Here is a 20619-nt window from a genome sequence, read left to right as displayed (position 1 = left end):
GATTCCCATGCTTTTTAGCATCTTTGTTGCTTTTTTTGCACTCCATTTAAATCTGCTAATGTCCTTTATGAGATGGGGTGACAAACACTGTACGCATTAGTCCAGAAAAGGCTATACTTGTATAGATATATTTCCAGAAAGGCAGTATTTCTTCTGTTTTGCTCCTCATCCCAGTCCTATGCACACCAACATTTTTGCTTTTTGAAGAGAGCTATCCAGTGAGCACTCATGACTACAATGACATCCAGCTCCGTTGTGGACTTGGGAGTTCTCCTCTTTGCAAAGGCACTGCACAAATATTTTATTCAGCCATATGATGGTCTGTGAGATTGGATAGTGGCCAAGAGAACCAAAGAAAACATAGGCAGTGACAGGAGGCTTACAAGTCAAACCACTGACATCAGTTCAGCGGGACAGGTTCCACCTCCAGTTCTGGACCTCCAATAGACCTGTGAAAGACCAACTTAGGCAAGCTCGGTTTGAACAGGTCTCTAGCCATGATATATTTCTCAAGACTACATTCATGCTGCGAGCTTGACTTAAAGGAGGGCTTCCTCATTCCCTAGCTTTCCTCTCTGTTGATGTTGAATATCTTTCAGGCAGAAAACAGAGGAGACACTTAATGATAATGTATGGGGGAAAACTGAATGACGGAGAATGCTGCTATTGTGTGCGTAACTGCTCTCTGAAGGGCACTGTGGTCTGGTTTTGCAGGTTACTAGAACTGTGACTTTCTTACTTCTGTATTCCCTGCTAAAAGCTCCCTTTGCATATCCTTTAGCTCTAGTGGCCTTTACCATATAAAGAGCCTTCTCTTTATCATGACCAAATGTGAATGTGAATTGTGGAAATGTTTATTTTTTCTTTCTGTGCCCTTAGCTACATCACTGTCAGCATGGGACACTGGAACAGAGCTGAAAATCTCAGCTGAGGTCCTGGCAGCCAGGAGTCCATGTTGGACACCTGCCCTTTGTAGGGCTGCAGAGCAGTCAGGAAAAGAACTATGGAAACCTGGACAGGGCCCAGAGGTGTAAAAGAAAATGCTCTTCTCCTAATGACAGGAAGAGTGAGACTCAAGCCTTCATGTAAATAAATCTTAGATAAAGGTCATAAAGTTGTAATTATCCAGTGTTCAAAGGACCACACACTTTCCAGCTGTACCTTGAGGCAACAGCAAATGAGTCCTCTTTTCTTTATGAAAGCAAGCAGAAGGTGGAAGACGTTATTCAACCTCTCCATCTTCCTTCAGTAAAACACAGTAATTGGGAATGCTAGTAATGATAACCGGACATTACCTGTAACCTACAGGGCTTAATGAAGAAGAAAATCTCTCTGACATTTGGAAGAGCATCCAAATCCCAATGCTAAGGTGGTGCAGTGCTGCAGAACAATAGCTGACAATGCATTGCATGTACAGGGAAAGGGATGGGAGAGCAGGAGGGAGAGCTGTGACCAGTCTGCAGGAGCATTCCCCAGTGCTGCTGACTTTGGCAGAACCATCTTAGGAGCTGTGAGAAATGTTTCAAAGACCTTACTGGATAACTTTTGGAAGATGGAATAAAGTAAAAGTAATTTAAAGCTGGGGTTGTGGAAAGTACTTCTAAAAAACCCTTTGCTGTTCTTAAAGGCTTTGGGCACCCATTGGTTTGGAAATGACACAAGCCTCAAAGAGGGAGGTGTGAATGTAAGCTTGTGTGGACTAAGTCCATAACTGCCTAAGTTTTAGATGAGTATAGGACTCCATAACCTCACTGGGTGTGGGCTTAGAAATGAAAGAATATTCTAGCTTAGACACCCTGTGTTAGCTATCCCAAAATTTCTCTTCCAAGCTCTCTTCGTCCTCCTTCCTGCCTCCCATCTTCTTCAGCCTGTTTGGAAGCAATGCTCACCAGCTGTAGCTGCAGCTACAGGGCTGAAATCTAAGCCTTACTAACTTACGTAAGGCTGGGTTTTCACCTGTGAATTCAGCATCAGTGTCATAAGCACTAAGTTCAGAATAACCTTCAGTCATCAGTACTGATACAAGGGATATACCACAGGAGATCAAGCCCTGCTGCACTTCCGAAAGACGTGCAAGTTATAGAATCACAGAATAGTTTGGATTTGGAAGGGACCTTTAAAGGCCATATAGTCCAAGCCCCCTGCAATGAGCAGGGACATCTTCAACCAGATCGGGTTGCTCAGAGCCCTGTCCAACCTGACCTGGAATGTTTCCAGGGGTGGGGCATCTACCACCTCTCTGGGCAACCTGTGCCAGTCCTTCACCATCCTCACTGTGAAACATTTCTGCCTTATATCTAGTCTAAATCTGCCCTCCTTTAGTTTAAAGCCACTACCCCTTGTCCTATTGCTACAAGCCCTGCTAAAAAGTCTGTCCCCATCTTTCTCATAAGCCCACTTTAAGTACTGAAAGGCTGCGATAAGGTCTCCCTGGAGCCTTCTCTTCTCCAGGCTGAACAACCCCAACTCTCACAGCCTGTCCTCACAGGAGAGGTGTTCCATCCTTGTGATCAGTTTTGTGACTTCCTCTGAACCTGCTCCAACAGGTCCATGTCTTCGCTGTGCTGAGGGCTCCAGAGCTGGTCGCAGGACTCCAGGTGGGGTCTCACCAGAGCAGAGTAGAGAGGCAGGATCACCTCCCTCAACCTGCTGGCCACGCTGCTTTGGATGCAGCCCAGGATACGGTTGGCCTTCTGGGCTGCGAGCACACGTTGTCAGCTCACGTCCAGCTTTTCATCCACCAGCACCCCCAAGGCCTTCTTGGCAGGGCTGCTCTCATCCCCCAGCCTGTATTGATTGAGTTGAAGAAGTCTGTAGTCTTAATCTTAGATCTGCTCACAAATGGTCTGTATGCTTCTTCCCCCGGGAGGGACGCGGTGCAATATTGTAACATCGATGATCTGCTTTCCGTTTTGGTCAGAAGGGATGGAAATCCTCCGCATCCACAGGGTCTGATCAGAGCACTGTTCTGAGGTTATCTTCAGTAGGGCAGCTACAATTTACTTCGTCTGCATTGTCCCTTATTCAACTGGTAGACCAGGGATGCAGATGGTGAAAGCACAGCGACAGGAAGTAACTTCATTGCCAAATGGTGAGCAGGCATGACTGTCACCTAGACCTCCTAACCCTGCACCGCAGCTGCTCCGTCCTGCACCGTCCCATGGTAGAGCTCCTAGTTCAGCATGGACATTCAGGGTGCTGCAGGTTTTCAGGTCAGTGGGACTGGTGGGTGTTTGAGAGATCCTTCAGCAATGTAAACAGTTTTGGCGCATGCCTTTAGGCTTATCTTTGGGGGTGAAGGTGTGCTTTGCACAAACCCACCCCAGCACTACTGCCAAGCCTTCATTGGGAGACTTATCAGTGTGGCTAAACGCGGTGCCAGGCACAGGGACTGAACTTGACCTCTTGACCATGACACAACCTCTCCCAAACACACCTGAGGGCGAGCAGGAAGGCAGGGGGAAGAAATGGCAGCACCGCTGCTGAGCAGCACCACTTCTCTGGATGAACGGCAGACTTCAGTCTCAGGGGATGCTAACCCGGCACTGTTCACTGCACTCAATAGACAGACGCAAAATGAGAAAGAAAACGTTTCTTTGTGCCTCAAGCTAGAAATCTTCTTCATGGCTGGAGCCGAATGACTGCGAGAAAGATGGATGGAGTCACTGATTTTTACATCGGGGAGCGAGGAGAAGATTCCAGCCGTTCCTAACTGATGTAGCATGGAACTATTTCTCGTCCTCGTTTCTAGCAAAACACATACACATGTTTCTACCAAACAGAGGAGTCAAGCCTAGTTGCAGTTCAAACCACCTCCATGCAGAGCTTCTCAGTCCTGCTGGGCTGTAGTTTTTCTGTGAAACTCTTTTTTTCATCAAAGAAACCTTTCATTTGTCAAAACCAAATATAATGTACTAGTACCAGGAATGATGGGATTTGTAGATTAAAGTAGTAAGAGAAACATTTGCCTGCTTTTAGAGTAGCTAGCACATGAATGTCAAGTACTCCCTGAAGGGGACAGAAGACAAGATGGGCCCATGCCTTATCCTCGGAAGCTGAAATCCAGTGAGCTTTGCAAGCAAGCCATAAATAATAAATTATTTATTGTTTGCTGGAGCCAGGATGTGGAGTTTGGTCTCCCCCATTCCAGATGAGTGCCCTCACCAGCGGTCTACAGGGTCAATGTTTTCTTCTGGCCCAATGAATATTTAATGATTTCTGGAAGTGGAACAGCTCCAGCAGGAGAAGTAGAGTAAGAGAGATGTGTTCATCCATGTGGATATCTCACAATATTGTTCTGCAACCAGCAGGCAAGACCTGAACCAAAGACTTTTACAGTGAGTAAAATCAACTGGCAGACCAGGGGAGACAACATGAGCATGAAACGGTGGAGTGCCACTTCCTATGCCTCAGTGCAACTTCAGAGCAATTTCAGAACGGCTCAGGCCTGGTGGGTTCCTGCTTCAGATAAGGCCCTCTTCTGTGACAGCTGCTGTCAAAATGATGGTGCCCAAGCCAAAAGTATGGACTGCTCCACCTTGGCCAAAAACTTACAAACTCTGCAGGTGTGAGCTGTGGTAACTCACAGCATCTGTGGACCTGTGCAGAGCTGAGCTTCACAGCAGACTCTGGCTACGCATGAGATGGTGGAGCAACTGCTACTACTTGGCCCCCACAGCACCAAGGCAGGGCCACCTTTGGCTGGCAGTGTTAGCAAGGAGACGGCCACAGCAGTGCTGAAATGTCCTTTGATGAGGGAGAGAAGCCTTGCCATTGTAGGCTAGCTCGGCAAAGGGCTGTCTTAGCACCCGGTAAGGCTGCTTTTTTCCACCATAGTGGGCAGTACTGAGGAGCTTTGTCTCTGCCACTGAGAACTCGGACATACCTGCTGCTCTGGCATGTTAGGTGATGCAACCTGGCCTCATGCCGCCACGGCATGGCCAGCTGTGCACAGGGCATGGGGCTGCCTCACTGTGGCCCTTCGAGGTCTCCCCAACATTAGCAGCTGCTCGGCCGGGTGCCCTCATATCAAGGCCAAATTCATTACCCACCTGATTGAATTGTTATTGTGAAAAGCCAATTAGACCGAGATGGCTACTGTGGGACAGCCACACCGCTTCTCTTGGCACAGCGCTCAGAAAGTTCAGAGGCTGGAAAGTCCCTCACAAACTGTGAGAAGGTTGGGGGGGTTAAAAAAAAAAAAAAAAAAAAAAAAATCCCAGGTTTGGATTAAAATCAGTATTACTGATGCTAGCTGCTGCCGCCTTCATAGGGAAGACTGCTGTGGCACCAAAAACGCTCGTGAAAGGTTTTCCAAGCAGCTCCCTCTTCCCTTCCTGCTGTGCAGCTCAGCTCTCTGCAAATGAGCAGCGCCAAGCGCTGGGCTGCCCTACGCCATCCTTCCCCCCAGGGCCGAGCGCTTGCTGGGCAAGCATCACCGCTCCTCTGGTCACAGAGGTTTCTTGGTGTGGAAGAGGTGACCATGCAGTCCGACCTCCAACCCTAAGTCAAGCTGTGGCTTTTCGCCTCCCAGCCCTTAGGCTTTCTCATGGGCACCCAAGGGACGAGGCATCAGGCCGAGTTGAATCTGGCCTTTGCAGTATGAGCTGGGGAAGGTGTCCAGCTGCCCACCCAGTTTTGCAGGACGGGTGCTGTGACTCCTGATCTTCCCATCCCTGGAGGGCTGTGATTAAGCAGTCCCAGACAGGGGCTTTTGGGCAGAGGGGAAGGTTGCTCTGCACCAGCAATGCCATTCCACGTTTTCTCAAAGTGGGGATTTCCCCACAAGCGCTCATAGTTTAAAATGCCTCCTCCTACGTCTGGGCTGTCATAACGGGTGTGGTGACCTCCTGCTGTTAAAACAAGAAGCAAAGGCTCCCAGGAGCTTCAGTGGGTGCAGCACTAAGCCTGAACTGCTTCCTAGAGAGCAGCGGCTGTGTTTCAGTGCCCATTCTGCACAAAACACACTGGGGTCCTACGTGTGTGCACACCAACTGTGCGTATGGGAGATATTAGTAATATCTTCCATGCAAAGAGCCGGTGGTGTTGATGTTGCAAGTGCTGGGGTCAGTTATGAACAAGATGGCTGTGGAAGGCCTGACAACAGGCACTTAATTCATTTTAGCATCCAATTTGCAGAGCCTTGGTGTATGATGATGGACAGAAACAAACTAATGATCTCTAAATGAAATTTCTGCTTCATTTAAACACAACATTGGGAGGATGGTAAAGGGAAGAAAAAGAGACATTTTATATCCTCTCCTTGATTGCAATTCCCTGCCTTTAGCTAGATCAATATCATTTCTGCTGGAGATGGAGGCTGCCTCCGGTTTCCATGGCAATCTGGTTGTTGGAGGCTTGCAGGCTCCATGAATCCCCAATTTATCAGCCTTCTAGGCTTTAATAACGGAGACCAGCAGTCAGGCAGCTTATGAATGGCACATGTATTTTGGGCTGGGGGAAGGGAGGCAGGAGTGTGGTTTGTAGTAAGGGCTGCAGCAATTTTTTTTCCTCCCACCGACAGCTGAAGGGGGAGGAGTACGGTGGGAGGAGAGGTGCATTAATTCTGGATGCACTGAAGGAATTTCTAGACCTTTTTGCTGCAATTACGGAAGATTCCTCCTCTGGCCTCTTTCTCCCTGGCCAGCTTTGCTGGGGCAGGGGAGGAGAGCCGCCTCACAGCCAGTCCTGCATGATGAGGTGGGAGCTGTAGATGGAGAACGCAGAGGCTCAAGCACTCCTCACGTTTCCTTCCTCTCCTTACCCCTCTTTATTTCAGGATCAGCAGTGCGTGAATGCCAGCAGTCTGCCACAGTTTTGGGTTCATTTTTATCCCCCTACTGATCCTACCACAGTTGCCAGGCTGAGCAGCGAAGCTGTAAGATGGGCAGACCTCTGAGAATCTGATCTGTCTATCAAACTTCTGTCACTTGCTGTGCCGTTCTCTGTGCATCTGCCAGGCCTCTCCAAACCCAAACCTCCATCCCCAAAGTGCTGTAAGCTTCACTCCCTGAATTAATTGCTTTGCTGGAAATGTCCTGGCTGTACAGGAATCACTATCAGTCACTTCAGTAAGGCTGCATTTTGCTCACTTGGCCATGATCTACTCAGGGTATTTCCGTTTGTTCTTATCTTTCCTCTGGTTTCTCCCCTATGATCTCACAGGGCAGCTACCCTAAAGAGGCTAAAGAATAAATGGAGATGTCTTATCAAGACCTTGTTCTTCTGTACCTTTACATGCCCTCTGTTTCTAAACCATCCTCTGGAACTTAACCCAGCAAGGGGGAAAAGGTGGGTGAACCAAAAGAATACTGTTGCATGAGATGGGGACATCCTCTTTTCATAGAATCATAGAATAGTTTGGGGTTGGAAGGGACCTTTAAAGGTCATCTAGTCCAAGCCTCCCTGCAATGAGCAGGGACATCTTCAACTAGATTAGGTTGCTCAGAGCCCCATCCAACCTGACCTGAAATGTTTCCAGGGATGGGGCATCTACCACCTCTCTGGGCAACCTGTGCCAGTGTTTCACCATCCTCATTGTGAAAAATTTCTTCCTTTTTTCTAGTCTAAATCTGCCCTCCTTTAGTTTAAAACTATTACCCCTTGTCCTATCGCTGCAGGCCCTGCTAAAAAGTCTGTCCCCATCTTTCTCATAAGCCCACTTTAAGTACCGAAAGGCTGCAATAAGGTCTCCCCAGAGCCTTCTCTTCTCCAGGCTGAACAACACCAACTCTCTCAACCTGTCCTCATAGGAGAGGTGTTCCATCCCCCTGATCATTTTTGTGGCTCTCCTCTGGACCCGCTCCAACAGGTCCATGTCTTTGCTGTGCTGAGGGCTCCAGAGCTGGATGCAGGACTCCAGGTGGGGTCTCACCAGAGCGGAGTAGAGAGGCAGGATCACCTCCCTCGACCTGCTGGCCACGCTGCTTTGGATGCAGCCCAGGAATGCATATGCTAAGAGCAGCTGCCAACTGTTACATTCCACAGCTGGAAGCAAGTAAAAACCTCTATATTCAAGCTGTTCAAATCACAAGGTATGTAAGGAATTAAAAAAAATAGCCTTTCTGGTCTGCAGGACCTGTGTGAAATCAACAGAGGCAAGGGAGTAGAAAAGTAAAGAACAACTTGTGGATTATTTCTTCTTAGGTTTTCCTCAGGTGAAGTAATGAATGCCTTTCTTCTACTTGCCTTCCCAAGTTGGCTGTGGGGTGGGGTGTTATTGCTGAGATTGCTGCACCTCCAGCTTTGGACTGAAATTAGGACTTTGTAGAATTTCAGAAATCACAGGCATCACACCTGTGAAAGTGCTGCTGTGTGCAGAGTGGCTGGTTGAGATGCTGGAATGAAGAGCCAAGGTGACTCAGCCTCCTGGGTACGCCACAGGCTTTTGTGTGACCACAGCCCAGTTCTTCCTACTTTGCTCACTCTAAAATGCAGATAAAAGCCTGCCTTTGCTTTCTTCACTGAGATGCCACAAGGGTAAAATACCTCCATGACTGTGAGTTAGGCCATTGTTGTGGTGATGAAGACCAGGTAGATACTTAGGTTGCTGGCCACCTGTGGCAATTTGGGAAGGTCACAATGGAGACAGCTCTTGATGTTCACAAAGGTCTGGTTTAATCATAAGTGTATGATCTGGATATTATATCTTTTTTTACCTCACATATCTAGTATTATCTGGATATTGTATCTAAGAAGACCAGTACCGTACCTTGCTGGAATGTCAAGTAGTGGGTAATGAAGAACTGTGATCTGAGTGTCTGCAGAGACATCTTTGACTCTGGGTCACCTTTTCTGGGGAGATGGAGAGGCTGGTAGCTTGGAACCTCTCCAGAAGGGAGTCTTTCTTCTCCAGCAGGGTAACTGAGCCACTGATTGGTAATCAGGTCAGCTCTGTCCCCAGCTGATGGCTGGGGAGACCCTGCGCAAGTCACTTCCCATTTCTCCACTTCGGGCTCCCTGTCTGTAAAGACTAGGGAGCCTTGGTAGGAGTCTGTCAAGGTCAGCATCTTTGACGCTGTTTGGCAGGAGGCCACTCAATACTGGTGCAAAACATCTGCCTCCAAGGCACCTTCATGCCAGAAGGGGTCTTTTGCCTCCCCTTCAGCCACTGTCCTACACAGCCTCCCCCTTGCCCACCGCTTGCTGGTGCAATGAAGCATCCCCGCAGAAGCACCGTGACAGGTCACACCGCTGCCGGGTGGGAGCACCCTGTCGTCCCTGGAGCTGCATTCGCTTGTAGCAGTGACGATGGCCAAGAGAGAGGCATTGTTAAAGGAGATCGCACTATCTGAAAACCTAACCACTCTGGTAGGCTTCTTCCAACTTTAGCCGGATCGCAGTTGCCCAGTTATAGGTACTGTACACAGGAAGTTTGGGCCAAAAGTGCTGGTAGTAGGCAGGAATAAACGTCCAGCCAGCAGTAGGCAGGTCACTTGTGTCCACCTTCAGGCCTGGCTGCGTCCACAGGTGTGGGAAGGAAATGGCAGTGGAAGAAAGAAGGAGAGCCACTTCTTTCCCATTCTCCAGGAAGCAAAATTTGCAAATTTGCTATATTTGCAAATATAGCTGTAACAGGGTTAACACCTCACAGTCACAAGGAACATCCTCCCTTTTCTCTCTCTACCCTCTTCCTCCACCACTCCCATCTCTCTGGGGACCTCACTGCTCCCTCCCGTCAGCCAAAGTTGGGGAGTTTCCATGGCAACCCGGCAGCTGGTGTCTAGACACTGTGAAAGATGCTTTGCAACGAGCTGCAAGCCTGACTCCCCTCGGCACCCCCTCCCCACTGCCGCGCACCCTGAGCATCTCTCCCATCACTCCCTCCCTTCCATCTACTGCACACACGCATGCTGATGCAGGGCGGGATTTCCGTGGTGGTGCTGGGGGAAGAAAGGTGAGGGGCGGGAGGAGATGGGGACGAAATCCCCAAGCCAGTGGCTCTTCAGCCTGACAAAGCGCAAAGGCAGCTGGGGCGACAGAACTGGGGCTGGCTGTCCTCTGAGGATTTAGCAGGATCAGAAGAAGAGGCAGTCATCCAAGCTTGGACCAAAGACATCAGCCATGGGACTGGCAGAAGTTGTTTTTTTTCTCTCTGCTAGAGCAGCTGAGGTTGATGTACATGGTGCTGAAAGACAGATGAGGCGGTCCGGGAATAGGAGGCCCGGACTACCATGTATTGTGGCCGTATTCACCTTTTTAATTTTAACCTTAACAGATTTCTTTGCCTGCTTCTTTCCAGTTGTTACTGGGCAACTTCCTGGACCTACTGCTTGCAGTGGGAACATCCCTCCCCACCACCTTGTTGCTGGGTTTGCCAAGGGAATGCAGATCTCCCAGGTACCATGTGCCCACCAGGACCCCCAGAGCTCACAGGAACCGGGTGGTACCTTGGGTCCATATGTGGGGAGCGAGGGATTGACCAGGGGTTTGGGAGCAATCATGCAAGTCGGTCCCCTGGACCAGACACAGCCACTCACCTGAAATACCCAATTTCTTCATTTCTCAGCATTTCGCTGGGCCAGCTTAAGTCTGCCAGTTTTCAGAAGCAGCGAGTGGGGAGGGCGTAGGATCTTAGCACTGCGTATGATGCGTCACAGGGCTGACTGCAATGGGCTAACTTGGATCGGGAAGAGAACTGTATAAGCAACAGCTCTGAACCTGAAGTGCATCTCGTTTCAGCAGTCTCAGGCCTATCATCGTCTGTCTGGAATCGGCTTCTGGCTGGCTAGAAGGACAGATGGATCGGGACAGATGAATCAAGCTGTGAAGCCTGGATCCAAATCTGGATCCAAATGTCATTAAAACTAGGGGAGGCTCAGATTTTAAATAGGGCCTTCCAGTGATCCTTACCCTCCAAAAAAATGTCTAAACAGACTCATCTCTGGGGCGGACAAGGTCTGCTCATAACAGGGCAGGAAAACCCAGATTAATATTTGGGAGCAAAGAGGAGACCAGACGAGGCACAGGTTTTCAGTTCCACCTCTGACCAAGCTGTAGTTGGCAGAGGACAGAGGGACAAAGGAGTGAGCGTGACAAATGCTAGAGAAGGAACAGTGGCTGAGTGGATCTGGGCAATACTGTAGTGTGAAGGCATGGGAGAATTCTAGCTGCACAATCAATATCAGCAATAATTATGCAAACAGTGAGAAAAACCCCTGCATCTGCAGTAGAATCCCAGAGTGTTTGTGCAATTTCTTCTCTCTTGGCATCGGCTGTGGTAATTTAAAGATCTGCAGTGGAACAGAAACAAAAAGAAAAACAAAACCCAAGCCACCAGCCACAAAAGAAATGAACAGCAGAGAGGTTGCTGCTACTATGGTCATAAGCTGATGTCTGCTCTGATTTAATTAATCTTGGCAAGTCAGACAGGAGCTGGGCAGGTCCCAAGAGACAGTATTTTACCCGGAAATCCACTCAACCTAATTTCACTAATGTAGGGCAGTGGAGAGACTTGGAGAGGAGCCTGCATGCTCAGCCATTAGGGCACAGCATAGGCAAAGGCAGCTGGAAGTACCACCATCCAGCGAAACTGCTGCTTGTGTGCCTGCTTCAGCTTTACAGCAACCAGGGTTGCATATGTTTGAGGCATTTGCTCCCTAGCAGAGCTCACAGACGTGAGTCTCACCCTTTCCAGGAAATAAATGGAGCGCTGAGGGGCAGGAGCTCTCTAAGACCTTGTTTCAGCAAAGATCTGTAGCTCACTTCCATATTGTTTCTCTTCCATGGGCAAGGCAGTTCCCTAGCAGGTACCGGTTCGAGCTGTAGGTATGAAGCATGTCTCTGACACAGGTCCTTCAGCTGGGAAGAAAACGCACTTCAGCCTCTCCCACCACACAGCTCTATGACTTCGAGCAGTTCTGCAGTCACAGCTTAAGGTTTGAGGCTGCCCCAAAGATTTCTCAACTTGTCTGCCCCGTCCCGGGTACTAGATTGACGTGAGATTGGTGGCAGCTCAGCTCACAGATGCCTGTATCTTTGGCAAAATTATCATCCCGTCCTGTAGGATGATTTGGACTGCAGCATAGATTTCAAAAGACTGAAACAAAAGACAAAGCTCCAAAACAAACTAAAATCTCAAAGCTGTGTCTGGGGGGGGGACCACAGGACTGGAATAACCAGGAACAGGGCAAGTGATGACTGATGTGCATTAAAACAAGCGGATGATGATTGCAGACACAAACTAGGTGGTTTTTGTTGTGGGTCTTGTTTTGTTGTGGGTTTTTTTAAGCTTTTTGACCTAGCCATTCCTGCTTTATCCTTCAGGACTGATTTTTGGCCCCTCCCCAAGCTTCTTTTGCTTCATATTACAGCTCAGCCTCCCCTCCTGTTCCACTTGCTCCATGCATGCACGTGCTGTGTTCTCATTTTGTGAGTTTGGGCCCTTCTTTTTGCTCTGTGGCTGGAATACTCTAGAACAAATGTGGATGTCTCCACCTTGGCTTGCTAAAGATGCAGGCTGCATCTCCTCTTGTCCTAAAGTAGGCATCAAAATACGTCAGGTTGACAGAGACCTAGAAATGTCATGTTTATTTTCACTAATTAGAAAGGAAGCAGAGGGTGAGAAGATCAGCTGGAGATGTCTTTGTGTAGAAGTCTGGAGTTAGGTAAGATGTCCATCCACTCCCACTTTAACTTTCCCATTTCATGATCTCTTCACGTGCATCTCAGCGCTGCCAGGTCCATCTTAAGAAATAACTCACTGTGTCCTGCTTGTTCTCTCCCTTGCAAGTGGACACTCTGATCTTGCAGGAGGAGATCTCACAGTGCTGGCAAGTTCAGAAGGGAGGCAGCTTTAGACAGATTGAAATTTGGCCACCCAGGATTAAATGCGTTTGTTCCTCAAGCAGGGGGCAGAACATTTTGCCTAAATGCCCTGAATTCTCACCTGCTTTTTTGTCACCTTTTACACCTATTCCAACAAACTGCAGAGTGAATGTAAAATGCCAAGGCTGTGCAGTTCTATCTGTCCACTACAAACCAACGGGTGTGACAGCCCAGGGTTCAAAGGAAGCGGGAAATCAAGACTTAGTATTGGGTAAAAAGCAATGTAAGAAATATCCTCTCTGATGTGTGGAATCCCCAGGATAGCTATCTGCTAATCTCCCCAGGGATACCTTGCCCTCCTTTGCTGGGACACTGAAAACTAGGCTGGAGAAAACCCCAGAGAACATACTGCAGAAACAGCCTGCATCAAACAAACTGGCGAAGGGCGAGTCAGACAAACTGTCTCACCTCTCCTCGTGACTCAGAAACTGCTATTAACTGGCCCTGGTGTCAATGGGGTTGTGCTGCATTGCTCCCATTGCACAGGGAGAATCTTCTTCTTTTCACTGCTGTGTTTTAGCAGTGCCACAGCTTGAACTATACTTTTTGTGCTGAATTTTTTATCCTTTGTGATGTTATTTCTTGCTAAAGTTCGTTACTGCATAATAACACCAGGTTGCTGCTTTTCCCTCATCCCAAAGATCAATGAAACGCTGCTAAAGCTGCTAGGAAATAAGACACAACTTAGCAGGGTGTAGCAGTGCACAGTGTATTTCCCCTTACTGCTTCAACACCATGCAAAAAAGTAGAGGGAAAGCGGCTGCTGAATTTTCTGTGATAATTCCTATTCAAAAAGGTAGACCTCTTGTTTTCACCTGGGACATCCACAGTCATGAAAATTTGCTCTAGTTTGCCACGTGTCCAGCATTTGGTTTGCATGATTCCTCTCTGTTGACTTGAATATGTGGTGAAGTGACTTTAAATCCTTTCTCCTACTCCATGACTGCAGAGTCAGTTCAGGCTATTTCAGCCATGGCAGAAACCAGTGCAGTCTCTGGGCTGCTTCAGCAGGAGTCATCTGCCTACCACTAACTGCTCCCCAGAGGAGAGCAACGGGGACAGAGGCACCCCCGCGCAATTCCTCTGCCAACCAGGGATCTGCAGGTGCCACAGGCACTCCCTGGAAATTAGATTTGCCACTGCAGTGAGCCAACAGGAAACAAAACATGGCAGAAAACCGTGTTTCAACCTGCCTGCTTATCCTAAGAGCAAGAAGGGCATGGGAAACACTGTGATCTACCCCACGTCGCTGCGGTTCCCAGCTCCCCCACTTCGAGTGCAACCAGGTTTCCTGCCCCATCTCGCCAGGACAGTTGCCAGGAGCCTACCCGCTGCTGCAGGAGCTGGACCTCGCTTTCAGCTGCTGATGTAACGGGGGCATCGGTGCGACGTAGCAGTTCGTCTGTCTTGGCCACGGCGCTCAGTGTCACGCCGCGGGTATGCAGGACCTCCCAGTGTCTTGCCCTGTGCTTGCTGCTTTACGGGCCCTCCTGTTGTGCTGTACTGAGGAGGCTGTGGGGACTGCCCGCTAAAATCTCTGTGTATTTTCAGTAGGAAGACACAGAAAGTTTTAAACGTAATGAAATACAGTGTCAGGGCTTGTGTTCCTGAAGCTGCATTGCCTATCCTTTGTTGGTTTTTCATTCATCTTGCATTTACGTGCAGAAAAAAGGGAAAATCTGCCTTACTAGGATCTATCAGAGCCTTATAGCAAAGCACGCTTTGCTGCTGGCGAACGGTAGTCTTTTGGCTCAAATTGAGGGGTAGATGGTTGTGCAGTGGGATTCTACTCTCGGCTCCATAATTCAACGTGTCTCCTGCTATGAATGCCTTGGAGAAAAGCAGGATTAAAAGGACTCCCCTCCCTCTCTCCCCAGTGGAGTGTGATCAAGTCATTCAGGGAAATTAACAAAACTAGGGCAAGGTGGCTTGCTTTGCCTTGCAACGATACTTGCATCCTATTTAATCAGAAGCCTATTTTGTCTTTGGTTCATGGTTGTAGCTGTACCATAGACAGAAGGAATCCTTGAGTAGCATTCTGTTTAGCTGTTCAGTATCAAGGGAAAAAAAGTCCACAGATTTTTTTGCTGACAGGGGGTTTGCTTGATGCAGGGTCTCAGGACACGGGGATGTTCCCACAGACTTTTTCCTTTTGGAAAATCAGCAGTCAAAGTTTACTAAGACAAAAAGTATTTGGAGGTCCAGAAGTAGAGCCTTTAATGAAGATGATTCAGGAGAGGAAGTTACACACATCTTAAAGGTGATCCATATGGAAGTGGTGCCTAGGAACATATTTAAAAGCTAGGCTAAAAAGCTGAGGGGGAGAGGAAAGCAGGAATGCAGCACCTACTGCCAGTGTTGGAAGCAAATACAAGTCTGCCATCTGATGGCATCGAATGGACCAGGCCAAAATGCATAAATGGTGTCAGTAAGGAAAGTTTCACATCCCAATCAGCATTCTCACCAGTGCTAAACATGGGTGTGAGGATGCTAATCCTCACAAACTAAACATGGGCATGTGAACACCCGTATTGTTAAGCTGACAGCATGGGCCATGGTGTGATTTTTGAATACGCCAACTAGCTTTGCCCCAGACAGGTCCCAGACACAGCCACCCTGTTCTGGAGAGTAAGAGAGTTTAGCCGTATGGACATGAGCTGTGTGGTGGCCGCTGACCTCGGGGCCAGAGAGCAGTCCCTGGCCCGTTTTATTTGGTGGCATAGCGTAATCTGTTAGCCCATCAGAGAAGCCAGGAACTGTCCAGGGACCCCCAGTCCTCTCTGAATGACACCGGAGATTCAGTGATGCTTTGGAGGTGTGTCAAGTGCCAGCATTGAGGTATATGACATACCAATCTTGTGGTCTGTCCCATGCCACCCACAACACATCAGCACTTGTTTCTTTTCCCTGTTCTTTATGCCAGGTCTGGGGTGCTGCTGCTTGCTTGGCCTTTCCATGGTCTGTGTATGTGTGTGTGGGAGGGGGAGTCAGTGAGGAATGGGGAGAGGCGGTGATGGAGCAGACCACCCACTACAGTGCACCAAGACCCTTGTGCGTTAGCCTACCTTACAGCCCTGCAGCCCTGGGTGAACCATCACCTTCTCCTGTAAAAAGCAATCCACATGGTGCATAGACCTTAGCGGGGTTTCTGAAAGAGGCCTGGGAACATGCTAGTGTATCCTGATCTAAAGATGGTGAGAGCTGGTCAGCAGGAACTCAGAGACAATGAAATCCATCCTGCTGCAATGAAGGGAGCACGATGTCTCGGGCTGGATGAACCCAGCAATAAGATCACCCCAGCTTGAAGGGTGCTCCTTTTGTTTGCCTTGTCCCTCCCGGCTGCCTCTGCCTACCTCTCAGTTCTGATGCCCTGTCTAGTTCATCGTGGTGGGATTACTCTTAGCATTCATTTTAACTTCTCATGTGAATGGTGTGCCAGAACAAAGTGTCTTGACAGGCAGACCCAGCCTCCGGTTACACTCGTTGCCTCCAGCCGGGGCAGCTCTGCCTTTGAAAGAGGAGCCCGGAAAACTGGAGAGACGTGACAACCTCCCGGCTGAAGGCTCCCATTCTTGAGGGCTAGAGACATTTCTTTAGGTCTCTGTTCACTGGCTAGAGACATTTCTTTAGGTCTCTGTTCACTGGTAAGAGAAGTCTGCGTTACAGGTTATAAAATTTTTCCCTCTGGGTCTTGCAAGCTTCAAGTGCATGTAGAGTTTTCTCTTCATGACCTTTTTAAGTCTTGTCTGGGAGGATCCGTAGCAGTAATTCAGAGGCAACAATTCAACGGTGGTTGGCATAGTCTGTTGGGTTCAGTAAAAAGGAGTGTGATGTAGCTGGTAAGCCAAGAGCTTCATCAGCGCACATGGTGAAATGAGTGGTGGTTGCCTGCCACATCAGCAGCGAGCTAGGCAGCTCCTTCCGGTTGGATGTGCTTTCTGGCGGGGCTGGAGGTATTTTGTGAGAGTTTTGACTGCTGGGCTGAACACTGGCACTCTTTTTCCATGCTGCAGAAATGACAGGGACTTTGAGACCTGGGTCACTTTGGGGAGAGGGAAGCCTGAAGCCTCACAGTCCACCATGCGATGGCTGTGTGCACGTGCAGGATGCTCTAGATCATGGATGACTAACCCTGGACCATCTCTTTCCCCACTAGATGCTGTAGAAGAAACCAAACCTACTGAAAGTGCCCAGCAGGAAGAGGTGAAAGAAGAAGAGAGCAAGGCGGACCAAGAAAATGCCTGAACATTAAGAAATTACTCCCCATTGCCCCTCCCTCCCTCCCCCTATCCTCTATCCTTCCTTCCCACTCCCATCTTGATCTCCCCCCTTCCTGCTCACATCTGTGAGCCTGTCTGTCCCTCTCCCATTCCCACTTAAACCCTTTTTCTCTCTGTGTGGCAAACATTTAAAGAAAAAAAAAAAAAAAAGCAGGAAAAATCCCAGTCAAACAGTGTGGCTTAAACATTTCTTTGTTTCTTGGTGTTGTTATGGCGAGTTTTTTGGTAATGATGATCCAATCATTTTGGGAAAATTCTTGCACTGTATCAGAGTTCTTTGACCTGGCGCGTGCGTGTGTCTGTCTGCCCACCGCGAGCGCGCTCTCTCTCTCTCTCCCCCCTCTCTCTCTCTTCTCCAAGTGTGTGTGTGTGCAATGTTACGTTCATCCGAGGAGTCCAGACTTACCGAGTGAGTTAAAACAAAAGAGGGGAAAAAAAAAAATCCTTTTCTTCCTTTTTCAATGTGATGGAATGAACGAAAGAAAAAAAAAAAAAGACCAAACCCAACAAACATGAATGAAAAATAATACTAAACCTCAGTTTGTTTTCAGAACTAAAACAACAACAAAAAAATGTGCCAATTAGCATAATGCTTGGCTCCAGGCTCCTTTTTCAAACTGAACAATAATTATAATAAATGAGAATAATGATCATTAATACCACCGTGTCGCATTTCTATGCTGCTGTACATCCTGCTGGCCTGCGGTCTTTGGTGGGCCACTCCTTGCGTGGCCCCGCTGTGCTCATTGGCCACTGGTCAGTGATCTACCACTCTCCCTGGCACTGCTGAGGGGATTTTTAAGGGAAGCAGGCTTGGATTTTAAGTCAGGTGTTAGCACTGACTAACATAAATAATGAAAGTAGCAAAATCGGTTTCAGGAAAGAACAAAGTAAGTGGCCCTCTAGGAGACCTCTAGGCCCTGATTTGGAGATGTATGGTGACCTTGGAGGGACAAGCCATCACAAGGACTAGTTTTGGTCCATGCTGAAGGTCCCATCCCTGCTGAGGGGTGCACCAAGGGTCGTGAGGGGACAGGGTCCCTGGGCCTGAGCTCCCCCTGGCCTGAGCATCCCCCTGATGCTCACCCCATTGGGCTGGACTTGAGTAGCATAGTGTGGCCCTTCAAAAATGTTTGGCAAAATAAATTGGGCCAATGCATCGAATAAATAAGCATGTCGGCAGGTCAAGGTCTGGTGGTGTAAGAGTCAGTCAACAAGCACTTTGAGAAATACCTCATTCCTGCTTCCTGGTGAAAACCAGGATGGTTCACCCAGCTCTAATGAGGACCAAGGCTTTTAGGTGTCGTTTGTAGCCTTCCCCTGCAGACAGCTAAAAGCGTGCCGCAGGCTCGGCACTGCGGGCAGAGCACCGCCTCATCAATCTCCACCACCACTTTCCACGGGGTGTGGAATGTTCGCTGGTGCACGCCAACCACACACCTGCTAGACCCAGCCTGTCCTGGTGGAGGGCTGACAGATGCCCGGCCCTGAGACTGAACAGCCATTGGGGTCTGCTTGCTCTCTTTGTGAGCTGCGAGAGTGAGCATTTAAAATGCATTAAGTAATAACTGGGCTTTCATAAAAGCCCAGTTATTGCTTTGTCACTGCCCTGATTATTGTCATGTGCTTTCCACCAGCTTTTGCACGGTTTCCTGGCCGCATTGGCAACGACAGCCAGCAAACGCTGCAGGATTGCCATATGATGCTGCAAGGCCATGGTTAAATTGGCCTCACAGCAGTAACACCAAAAAGCTGGGTCTGCCAACAGCCCCAACGTTCCTTGGTGGCTGATACTTGAAGTGGCAGCCCCATGGCCCTCCAAGGGCTGGCTGGCCCTCCCTGCCCTACTCCTTTGTTCTCCTCCATCTCTTTGTTGGAAATAGGGAGAAAAGATGAACGGTGTCTCCTCAGAGATGATTGGTTTGAACGTAGACTACTCACTGCAAGTGCCATCAAAATGCGTCAGGATTCATTTCCATGTGCTTCCTGGCATTGTACGGAAATGAGAGAGAGAGAGAGAGTGTGGGAGCATTTTTTTAAAAAAAAGAGGGAAAGAGAGAGTGGGAGAGAGATTGGACAGAGATTTTTAAAAACAGGGATTAGAGAGAAGAGGGGGGGAAGATTTTCGAGTGGATAGATGGATGATAGGGAGAGAGAGGGGAGTATAGCTAGAGTAAGAAAGATTAGAGTGAAAAAGATGAGAGAGAGACAGGAAGAAGAAATTAGATAATATGGAGCAATAGGTGATTGATAGAGATAGTGAAACGTAGCTAGCTAAAGTAGATTAGACAGACTAAATAGGTAGAAAGATGGGCTGACTGACAGATAAGTATTGTGTCATACTTCATAAACAATATATATGCTAATATTCCCATGTCATGATGGGTGGTAAACCCTGAGACACCTTCCAGCCTGACCTCAATTCAGCAAATGTAGCGCGGACATCAGGCATTGCTTGGACCGTATGTCAGGTCTCACCACCCTGCCCATTTCTGCCGTGGAAGCGGCAGGGGTGCGGATGGTGTTTGGGGAGGGAGAGCGCTCTGATGGACATGGGGGGCTGAGGCGTAGGGAGGAGAGGCGTAGAGTATGTTTGCTGTTCATAGCACACGAGGTGCCCAGCCCAGCTCGGACGTTGCAGATGCCCCGTGTCTCTAGCACTGAGTTGAGAGAACTGAGGTTCAGCTCTCAGGATTTGTGGGAGAGGTGTTTGGGAGGAGGCAGGAAGGAGAGAGCATGGTTTTTGTTTAGCCTCATCTCCTGTCATGACCATTTACAAGAGTTTTCTTAAGGACTGCCTTGCTGCAAAGACCACGTGGTCTCCCTGCTCTTCTGACTTCAGACCCCAACCTTTTCATCTTCCCCCACTTTACTATCGCTATTTTTAACTTTATAAGGAAAAGAAAACTGCCTCTCATGTCTTCCTGGACATAGACCTTCCTCCCTCCTCAAAAAACAGAAACATTTTTCTCTCCCCAAGGGACGTTTTATCTTTGTATTTCGCATGTTGCCTCCCCCTTGGCTGATGGTTGGGGCATCGCGCATGTTTCGTCACCATTTGTAAGAACATACTTTGCCATGTTGCTTAGAGAACAAAGGGTTGGGTTTTGTGTTTTGTTTTTTTCCCCCACAAAGAGAACGGGGTATGTGGTTACCAACTGCAAACCTAAATAATTTAAATACTAATTCCTCTCCCTTGGTTCCAGTTTAAAATTACTAGCTGTAACCAAGCACCCCCCTGTCACTCTTATTGTACCATGTCCTGATCCTGCCAGAGAGTCAGGGCAAAGAGAGCGTGAGAGAGAGCACACAGACAAACCCTGCCTCGAGCAGGCAGTGGTTTCATGTGTGATACACGAGGTTTGTCTAGGAAGCTGGGCTGTAGGTACAGCTTCAGGGTACAGGAAGAGAGCGGAGAAAAGCATTTGGATTTCCCTGAGTTGCCTCTTCAGCCAGATTTTAAAAGGCTAAAAGGAAACACTATAAAGGATGTAGCATGGGATGGAAAGTAGGA

General features: G+C 48.5%; 1 protein-coding gene across 1 annotated transcript in view; it reads left to right on the top strand.

Moving 5' to 3' along the window:
- The window catches only part of GAP43 (growth associated protein 43), a gene marked incomplete at its 5' end in the record, with an annotated part of 58426 nt that extends 40440 nt beyond the window's left edge, over window positions 1-17986 (top strand). The window contains one exon of the mRNA XM_082014073.1: window positions 16982-17986. Within this exon, the coding sequence (XP_081870199.1) occupies window positions 16982-17070 (89 nt within the window). The 3' untranslated portion in view covers window positions 17071-17986. The remainder of the gene's footprint in view (window positions 1-16981) is intronic.
- Window positions 17987-20619: the final 2633 nt, after the last annotated feature.

This window comes from Phaethon aethereus (assembly GCF_964289735.1).
Source record: "Phaethon aethereus genome assembly, chromosome: 1".
NCBI lineage: Eukaryota > Metazoa > Chordata > Aves > Phaethontiformes > Phaethontidae > Phaethon > Phaethon aethereus.
This window is presented reverse-complemented; position numbering and strand designations above follow the sequence as displayed.